Source organism: Mus musculus, chromosome 9, assembly GCF_000001635.26.
Source record: "Mus musculus strain C57BL/6J chromosome 9, GRCm38.p6 C57BL/6J".
Lineage (NCBI taxonomy): Eukaryota > Metazoa > Chordata > Mammalia > Rodentia > Muridae > Mus > Mus musculus.
In genome coordinates, this window is record NC_000075.6 from 83,145,058 (window position 1) to 83,155,601 (window position 10,544).

Here is a 10,544-nt window from a genome sequence, read left to right on the forward strand (position 1 = left end):
TCAATGAGACTAAAACAGTTCCGTGGTTATGTAGATTAAGCCAGATAAAGCACATCAGACTCCACCCACCATGAGACACAGAGTAGGTTCATGTTCTAATAGTATGATCGATTTTCTTTTAAAGAATGGAGGTGCTTGGGCTGGCTCAAAGAGTAAATACACTTGCTGTAGATCCCCACAACCCACACGATAGGAGAGAGCCTACTACTGCAATCTGGGTGTCAGTGCCTCCTGTGAATACAATCAATCAATCAATCAATGTAATAAAATACATTTTAAAGGAGTGGAGTTGTTTATAATAAAATTCTTAGTGACGATGCATAAGGAAGCAAAAGCTTCTAAAAATTTTAAAGCTTTGATAGTTTTAAATAAAGCAACCACACACACACACAGTGCACAGTCTTCGGGAGAAAACGGTATTAACCAAGTTTCAACTTTAATGGCCAAGATGGTTGACTTGGGTCCTTTGGGCAGGTGGCAGGAAGGTTTTTTTCTTAGGACGCAATCCTCACACATCGCTTTTCTCTGGGAGGGGTAGAAAAATATCTGCCCTTCCTTCACCAGTCCAATGACAAGTCGAAGCCCCACCCTGAGGGAGCTGTGTGGCCCCACGTGTGGCTCATGACGTCCCTGCGCGGAGGGGACACAACCCACCAGGGGCAAAGGAGAGACTAAAAAGACCTCGGTTCCCTGCCTGGCCAAGCGTGGGGTCGTGGGTGGGACAGTGGCAGGGGCTTGGTGGCCCCTGACCTTGGCAGGGTCAGTGAGCTTGGCACCAGTCCCCTTCTTTGCAGCCTACCCGGCGCTGCGCACTGCCCCGCCCGCCCTCGCGGCTGGTGATTGACACCGGAGTGGGTACATACGGGTCCGCGGCGCAGCAGGGCTGGCGTAGGGAAACATGGCTTTCCCTCTCCCGGCCTTCCGCCCGCATCGCGCTCGCCCAGGGCACGGCCCAGGGGACACTCCGGACCCCGCCTAGCTCCTCTGAGTGCTTCCACGTTTTTCGATTTCCCTGGCCCGGGAGACTCCTCTCATTGCTTTCCCTCCACCCTGAGAACAACCTGAGTTTGCCAAGAGGAAACTCCTGCGAGGGGGATGGATACCCGCCCTGGCTGCTGGCAAGAGATGGAAACCATTCCAAGCAGGAGTTGATGGAGAGGGGAGGACGTCCCTGGAGGGAAAGTAACACTCAGAGCTCCGTGCGGGGCGAGCGAGGTCAGCAACAGGCATTTGCAGAAGGAGCGGGCAGCGGCCGTGCCCAGCGCCTGAGTTATTAGGCGCATCGCCGCGTTCATCGCAGCGCAGGGGGCTTACTCCAAACACACTCGAGGGCCTGCGAGCAGGGTTTTTTTTTCCCCCTTTACAGGACTTACCTTTCTCTTCGGCATAATGACTACGTTGGTGCAGCAAAAAAAGTAAAGCAATGTTCTGGGCCGCCTGGCACACTGCTGGATGCTGCCTGGCCGCTGCTGCTACTCCCGCAATGGGCTCGGCTAGCCCGGCCTCTCCGACCTGCACCTCCGCTTCCTCCCCCGGCGCTCCACTCGCTCGCATCCCGGTCCCCCAATGGCGAGCCCTGCCAGCCAGCCGCGAGGCCCCATTGGCTAAGAGAACGTTCTAAATTCCACGAGGGCACGCCCACCCCCGTTCACCCGGTACGCGCAGTTGTAGTTTCCACTTCACTGGGAAAAAAAAAAAAAATCTGCCTGGCGACTGAGCATGCCCAGTTCAACTAGTATCCTTCAGGCTGCACTAACTTGGAGTTTCATTGTTTGACGTGCCTTCTTTGGATTAAACCATTGTGCATCTTCATAGGAAAAAAAAGTTTAGTATTAAGTAATGCTGGGTTAACTTTATAAAGTAAATAGGGCCACGGGGTGCCTTGTACAATTGTTACTTATAAAAGCTTGTAACGGGTGTTCATGGTGCGGGTCTATACAGGGTAGGAAGGTCTGTTCTGGAAGAGTTTCCACAGTTTCTAAGGTTCTCAGTTCCATCTCTAGCAAATACCATCCCCCATCCCCATAGTTCCTTGGTCTAATTGTTTTGTTTTTTGTTTTTCTTTAAGTCTGTGTTACAAGTCATATATGAATTCAGCCAATTATTCAGCTATGTGTGAATAATTGTTATAATTGATATAAATGTTTGTTGTGGAAACTAAGGGGAAATCGAGAAATGTAGGAACAAATAAATCACTTATATATTAAATATGTACATTTAAACGACACCTGCCAGGTTACCATTTTGTGTATAGTGTAATGTTTCTCGACATTCCGCAAAGAATTGCAAAATACATTATCTGAATTTATTTAAGACCGGTTTTATCCTGACTAAAGACCTCAGACCCGGGAGGCTGGGGGGGGGGGGATTTTTTGGTCAACATCCTTCATAAACATAGGCACAAAGACACAGACAAAATTTTATCAAATCAAATTCAACAACATTTTTAAAAAGCTAATACATAACCAGGGGAGTTGAACCTGGGAACACAGGATTCGTTCTGTGAATCAAATCATCCTGAAAATCAATCAGTGTGATCATAGCACTGATTCTATTATAATTATATAATATGATATATAATTATATTATGTTTATTATAGCACAAAGCTATAATCGGGACTGTGACCATCTCAAGGGCTGCAGGGGGAATGCTAGGGAATGGGTGAGCAAGTCATGATAAGTCTACAGTAGAATATTACTCTGTGATCAAAGAAATAAGTTTTCCCTGATGAGATAAATAACAAAAGAAAAATGCTAAATGGAAGTCAATACAAGACACTATACTGGGTGGTTTTGTTTATATGAAATTCCAGGAAAAACAAAGCAAACTAAGCAAGATTAGCCCGAGAATCATTTACAAGCCAAAAGACATCTTAGGAAACTGCTCTAAAGCCTTACACTGTGTAGTGGCTATTCCTGGTTGTCAACTTGACAATATTTGGAATGAACTACAATCCGGAATTGGAAGGCTCACCAGTGACCCTTATCTGGAGGCTTGGAGATCCTTATCTGGATCTTGGTTTGAAGATCTTGAGCCATAGTGGCTATGGATTCCAGAAGATTGAATCTCCGAGTTAAGGAACACACCTTTAATCTGGGCTATGCCTTTCATCTGGGATTAAAGGTGTGGTGGAACACACCTTTAATCTGGGCTACACCTTTTGCTGGAGACAATATAAGGACATTGGAAGAAAGAAGCACAACGTTTAGTGGGTCTATTTGGATTCTGGAGACAACACATCCCTCACTTGGGTGTGTTACTTAGGCCTATTTACCAAGTGACTCGGAAAGCTGCTAGCTTTGTGTGGGGCCTGGAACAGGAGAAGGCCCTTCAACAGGTCCAGGCTGCTGTGCAGGCTGCTCTACCACTTGGACCATATGACCCAGCAGACCCGATGGTACTTGAGGTGTCTGTGGCTGATAGAGATGCTGTTTGGAGCCTCTGGCAGGCCCCTGTAGGTGAATCACAGAAAAGACCTTTGGGATTTTGGAGCAAAGCTCTACCATCATCTGCAGACAACTATTCTCCCTTTGAAAAACAGCTCTTGGCCTGCTATTGGGCCTTAGTGGAAACTGAACGTTTGACAATAGGACACCAAGTTACTATGCGACCTGAACTACCCATCATGAGCTGGGTACTATCAGACCCTGCAAGTCATAAAGTGGGACGCGCACAGCAGCAGTCTATTATCAAATGGAAGTGGTATATACGTGATCGGGCCAGAGCAGGTCCTGAAGGCACAAGCAAGTTACATGAAGAAGTTGCTCAAATGCCTATGGTTTCTACTCCTGTTACCCTTTCTCCAGTTCTTCCCCAGAGGGACCTACGGCCTTTTACAAGGGTAACTGTACACTGGGGAAAAGGAAATAATCAGACTTTTCGGGGTCTGCTGGATACTGGTTCTGAGTTGACACTGATCCCAGGGGATCCCAAGAAACATTGTGGCCCTCCAGTTAAAGTAGGGGCTTATGGAGGGCAGGTGATTAATGGAGTTTTGACTGATGTCCGACTCACAGTAGGTCCAGTAGGTCCCCGGACACATCCTGTGGTGATTTCCCCAGTTCCAGAATGTATAATTGGGATAGATATACTCAGAAATTGGCAGAATTCTCATATTGGTTCCCTGAACTGTAGAGTGAGGGCTATTATGGTTGGAAAGGCCAAATGGAAGCCTTTAGAGTTGCCTTTGCCAAAGAAAATAGTGAATCAAAAACAGTATCGTATTCCTGGAGGCATTGCAGAAATTACTGCCACTATCAAGGACTTGAAAGACGCAGGGGTGGTGGTTCCCACCACATCTCCGTTTAACTCTCCTATCTGGCCAGTGCAGAAAACAGATGGATCATGGAGAATGACAGTTGATTATCGAAAACTAAATCAGGTAGTAACTCCAATTGCAGCTGCTGTACCAGATGTAGTTTCGTTACTTGAGCAAATTAACACATCTCCTGGCACCTGGTATGCGGCTATTGATCTGGCAAATGCCTTCTTCTCAGTACCTGTCCATAAGGACCACCAGAAGCAATTTGCTTTCAGTTGGCAAGGCCAACAGTATACCTTCACAGTTTTGCCTCAAGGATATATTAACTCTCCTGCCCTGTGTCATAATTTAGTTAGAAGGGATCTTGATCGTTTGGATCTTCCACAAAATATCACATTGGTGCACTATATTGATGACATTATGCTGATTGGACCAAGTGAGCAGGAAGTAGCAACCACTTTGGACTCATTGGTAACACATATGCGTATCAGAGGATGGGAAATAAATCCAACCAAAATTCAAGGACCATCTACCTCAGTGAAATTCTTAGGAGTCCAGTGGTGTGGGGCATGCAGAGATATTCCTTCTAAGGTGAAAGATAAGTTATTGCACCTGGCCCCTCCTACAACCAAGAAAGCAGGCTGAGCAAGCCAGGTGAGGCAAGCCAGTAAAGAACATCCCTCCATGGCCTCTGCATCAGCTCCTGCTCCCTGACCTGCTTGAGTTCCAGTCCTGACTTCCTTTGGTGATGAACAGCAGCATGGAAGTGTAAGCCGAACAAACCCTTTCCTCCCCAACTTGCTTCTTGGTCATGATGTTTGTGCAGGAATAGAAACCCTGACTAAGACACACTGCATAGGATGCAACCTACTTTATTCACAGAGGCTGCATGTAAGTATCAAACAAAATCATCAGACAATTCATTTTCATACCTACTGTATTAATTTCCAGAATAAGTGAGTTGGTATCCTTGCACACTCAAGAGAAAATGAATGACTTTCTTTTTTTTGGTGCAACTTTATAAACCCGTGGTGTACCTGGCTTTTCTGTCACTATTTGGTGTGCTTCAGTGTCTTGCTACCTTAATTCTCTTAGTGGTCATAGCTCCCCTTCCTCACTCTGAGAGTCTTCCTTTGGACATGGTCCCAGATGTCTTTGATGGATTCCTTATTCTCAGAAATCCAGTGGATGACATTATATTTAAAAGAACTAAGATAAGTCCAATTCATAGCTTTAAAGCTGCACAAAACCTAGAGGTTCATAATTTTACCATTAAACTCATATGTCTAATAAACATGTCTTGAAAGAGAGTTAATTTGCCAAATGTCTGATAGTTGAAGAAGAAGAAAGAAGAAAGAAGAAGAAGAAGGAGGAGGAGGAGGAGGAGGAGGAGGAGGAGGAGGAGGAGGAGGCCAGGGAAGATATTTTTAGTAAAATGTGTGGGAAAGATGCTGGGCAGATCAGACTGTAACATAGACTGAATTGTGCTTTTTGCTTTTGTTTTGTCATAATGGTGAGCCAACCTAGGCAAGTGCTTTACCGCTGAGCGACATCCCCAGCCCTGCTGTTTTACTTTATAAAGATTTAAAGGTGTTGGTGTTGGGGATAAGGTGAATTTTCCCCTTCGGTCATGAAAAGTGACTCACAAAGTTGGTTTCTTTCATTGATGTTTTTAAAGACCAAATAGCACATCTGAAATGTAAATAAATAAAGTAATCAATAAAAAATATTTAACCCCCCCCCCAAGAGTAGCAAACGAAATTGTGGTTACTATTCAGTGCCCACAATAAAACAGTTGCTATGGAACTGGAACTTGTTAGCTGGGAAAGTTGACTGTGGGGCTTGAGAGATGTGGTTAAGAACACTGGCAGCTCTTACAAAGGACCCAGATTTGATTCTCAGCACCCACTGGGTGGGTGGCTCACAATAATCCATAACTCTAGATCCAGAGAATCTGATGCCCTTCTCTGACTTCAAGGGCATCAGGCATACACACACAAAGGCAAAACACCCACACCAAACATAAAATGAACAAATCTAATTTTTTTAAAAGCTGATTATGAAAAACCTTGAGTGTTTGAGTCTTTATGTTCATTTACAAGTGCAGAAAGTAACAACTTCAGTTGAAAATAGCAGTGACTGACTGTCTTTTGCTGTGGGTTGCACCTGCCTATGCAGGACAAGGGAACTGTATACTCTTGCACCTGTATTACCCTTCAAGACAGGGGAAATGAGCACTGGAGGTAAGAGGCAAAGGGAGGGGTTTGATAGGCAGTTACAATTTCAGGTTAAGAGAAAAAGGGGCCAGAACTTGCCGATTATGGGACAGCAGAGAAGATCACCCTGGTAAGAGGAGAGCACGCCTTTGTCCTTGGGTGTATTCCAAAGAGCGTTTTTAATGCTTTTCTGGATGATCAGCCTCTAAGACAGCAAGACCTTTTCAAGAGGATGCATGAGCTCAGGAAGATGACAGATGAATTAAGGGAGCTGCTGTCTGAAGAAGAAAGACGGAAAAATTAGAAACTAAATTGTAATTCTCACTCCCTTTTTCTTCTGTTCTACTCACATTTGTTGGGATAGTAACTACCCTTATCTCAGCCTTCTTCAAACAGCAAGGCAAAACCACTTGTAGTGCTGTGACTGCTGTCAAGGAAAGGGGAAGGGAAGAGATGGGGCAAGAGGACAGGAAAAGGGAGAAGAAAGGACAGGCCCTAATGGAAAATAAATGCTCTAGTGAAGCTAATGCTTTATAAAATGAGTTTTTCTGTTTGGAAGATGCAGCTGGAGACAGTCACAGTAAGCTCATTAAGCCAGTCTCAGAAAGACAAATAGCATATGTTTTGGCTCCTAGGTTTAATAGAGATAGGTAGAAGTGTGTGTGTGTGTGTGTGTGTGTGTGTGTGTGTGTGTGTGTGGCATGACAGTAGAAGAGAAACTGTCTAGAGAGAAATTGGTAGAACCAGAAGGGTGGAGTCAGAGAGAAAGAAATAGGCAAGAGAGATGTGCTCAATGTACAATATATTCACATATCTGTATATCCTCATGTAACAGTATGGTGTATTTAGTAGGCACTATAAACTTTTAAGCATAATAGATGTGCTCATTGTACAGTATATTCTTGTGTGAAAATGTCCTTATGCCATATATTAGCAGATAGTATAGTATAGTAATTAGTAGACACTAAAATCTTAAAAATAAAAAAGATTACTTTTATTTTCCATATACCTGTACACAAAGACATACATAGTGTGTGTGTGTGTGTGTGTGTGTGTGTGTGTGTGTGTGTGTGTGTGTGTGTGTGAATGTGCTTCCACTGGGTGTATGTGTGGACTATTACATGAGATGTATTTTCCTTATCAGTTACAACTATCTAACTGTATAGTGCACAGTTAACTGCTAAAGAATGCTGTGAGTCTTTGGGGCTCTAGTAAGTTGCATCTGGAAGAAAGTTGCTCTGTCTTCAAATCATAGAGGGAAACTTCAAAGGAAGTTTGAAAAAATTCCAAATCCCCTCTCCACTTGTACTTCACCTCTGTTCCTCCCCACTGACCTCCCCACTGTCCCTCCCCACTGTCCTTCCCCACCTGTCTCTTCCCACCTGTGCTTCCCTTATTAATGCAGGCACAAGTAGTTCCCCTGAGGCTTTTGCTGGAGAAGTCAGATCCACAATTTGTGATAATGTTGCTTTCAATAGATCCATAATTCTAAATCATTCCAAGGGTCTTCAGTTGATAGGGCACAGATTGCCAAGGTGAGTGAAAGTGTAACAGAAAATAAAATATAAAAGAATAGGCGGCTGAGAAAGAAATACTCTAAGGGATGAGGAGGCAACAAGAGAAGATAAGGATGGTGTGGTGTTCTCATGTACGAAACCCATACATAAACACGGGTGTGAGATGAGGAACAAGAATAGTCTATTTTGTTTGTGTCATATTGATGAAGCCTCTAATTTATTGACATGCTAACTTGGGAAGAGACTAAAGCAACCAGGATATTCTAAGACACACTCATCTTAAATTAAATTAATAACTTGCTAATGGTACAGATTTCTAGACTCCAAGTCCAACATACTAAATTAGAATTTTATAACTGAGTCTGTGTTTCAAATAAGCTTTTCATGTTCTAGCACTAGAATTATTTGGGAGTGCTAGACTAGGTCCATGCTCTCAAAAACTTATATACTGATTGCTGGAACAGCAAGTTCTGGGACCCTTGATATAGACATCTATGACTGTCTCTTTAAGAAATGGCGCCTTGCCTGTATACATCAAGTCATCTTTAGATATTAGAGATACCAAGTATCTAGTCATCTCTAGATACTTAGAACTAATACAAGGTTGACACTCTAAGAATAGTTATCATAGAGGATTGTTTGGGATATCATATGTAGTAAAAGAGTGCATGTCAAATTCTCTTGACTTTTTAATGTTTTTGCAAAGTGGGAACAAAATTCTGTGAGTGGAGTCGTCCCTGTAGACTCACTTTATGTTCCATTTTTCAGCTTTGCTTGGTACTGATTTTTCCCATGTTTTTCCTCTTCCTTAGTTGCAAGATACACGAAGAGTGATTAAAACCTATACACACCCAAATTAAAAGCAACTCTATCTTCCTATCCGCCATTCAAGGCAACCCCCTCATCCCCAAAGGGCACCTAACCACCAAATTTCTGCAAGGCATACCTTTTCATTGTGTTTCCAAGTTAATGATCATACAAACACCTATAGCTATTAATAGCAAGAAAGGCCAGGGTTTCCTGTGACCCTCTTACAGGAAACCATCTTTTCTTTTTCCCAAATTCAACCCAATTAAACGCCTCTGCAGGTAACTTACCTCAAGTGTGTTTTTTATACATCTCTCCCATCTCCAAGTCCTTTTGGGTTCAATCTCTGTGTGTTTACCTTTGCTTGGTCCTGATGTTGTTTGAACTCACAGGAGTGTAATTAATTTGCAAACTGTAGCTCCCAAATGACTATGTGAAGATAAATTAGACATGCTGGGTAGCTAGGTCCAGGGAATGAGCTACATTTTTTTTTGGAGTCATCTTTTTCTACATGCCCCATGCAAGGAGCCAGTTGGTTGAAGGAGGAGAAATTTAGTAGGGAAAGCCCCTAAGGTTTGAGATGACGGCAGAGCCAAGTAAAGATGACCCCCACCATCCTAGGGGAAAGACCACAAAGTACCAAAGACTAGTTAAGGGTTGCTGCCAGGCCCTCTGGCTGAGTTACACATCTTTGGAGGGTCCTGTCATTGTCAGCCCACTCTTAAACAAGACCATATCCTGGCTTGTAAGCTGGTGAGCTTGCCTACCCATTTCAGATATCTTCTGCATTTCTTCAAATAAAAGAATCCCTGGGAGTTGGCAAGAGACATTTAACAACACATTCCTGTCACTGTGCATGGTAAATGATAAAGCTGCCTTTCAACCAAACCCATCATTTTTGTTTTCTTAATATAAGCAAAGAAGCCTAAATTAGATTTAAAAGATAAATGAAAAACAAAGCTTAAGGCAGCAGTTCTCAACCTGTGGGTCACAAGCTCTTTGGGGGATCAGGTATCAGCTAACCTACATAGCAGATATTTACATTATGACTCATAATGGTAGCAAAATTACAGTTATGAAGTAGAGACTAATTTTGTTGTTGGGGATCATTACAACATGAGGGATTGTATTAAAAGTGGAAACTTTAGGAAGGTTGAGAACAACCGAGCTAGCCTGTAAGTTCAGCTCTACTTAATGCCTCAAAGACATCTCAGATTAAATCTCCAACCCACCCACCATCTCTTCTGTGCTGCTCAACACTGGCTTAAGAGCATGATAATTAAAAAACCAAAACCAAAACATTATTCTTTAAGTGTCATAAAGTAGTTGGAGATGATGATCAGACTAACTTGGTTAGGAGCTATTCTAACTGGTAAAGAGTCATCTAGGCAACAAAAAGAGTTTACAGGTATATATATATATCTCCAAGTGAAAGGTAGTCTGAAAATCCTTAAGATTCCTTTTTTATTTTCCTTTTAATTTTTATTTATTTTATAATTAAATCTTCATTATAAAGAATTCACACATTAAAAAAATACCATTCAGAAAAAAACAACTTATTACTACTAGCTATCTGAGTGACTAGGTGTTAGACAGATTCCTTGATAGGAAAGAGAGGGGTAGGGCTTAACTAGATAACAGAGATGGTAAACTTCCAAGATGGCTGGCTTTTTCCTCACCCTCCAACCAGAGACCAAAGCCTGGCATCCTAAGACTTGTCAGTAGGCCTGCTGGTGAATTGA

At 43.0% G+C, this 10,544-nt stretch overlaps 1 protein-coding gene across 4 annotated transcripts in view; it reads right to left on the minus strand.

Annotated features, from left to right (window-relative positions):
* Hmgn3 (high mobility group nucleosomal binding domain 3) overlaps window positions 1-2,301 on the minus strand; it is a 37,417-nt gene extending 35,116 nt beyond the window's left edge. For 2 of the 4 annotated variants that reach the window (XM_006511591.4, XM_006511590.4), the window contains exon 1: window positions 1,374-2,301. In XM_006511591.4, coding sequence (XP_006511654.1) covers window positions 1,374-1,388 — 15 coding nt within the window. In that variant the 5' untranslated portion in view covers window positions 1,389-2,301. The remainder of the gene's footprint in view (window positions 1-1,373) is intronic. The other 2 variants (NM_175074.2, NM_026122.4) reach the window with 1 other exon arrangement.
* Window positions 2,302-10,544: the final 8,243 nt, after the last annotated feature.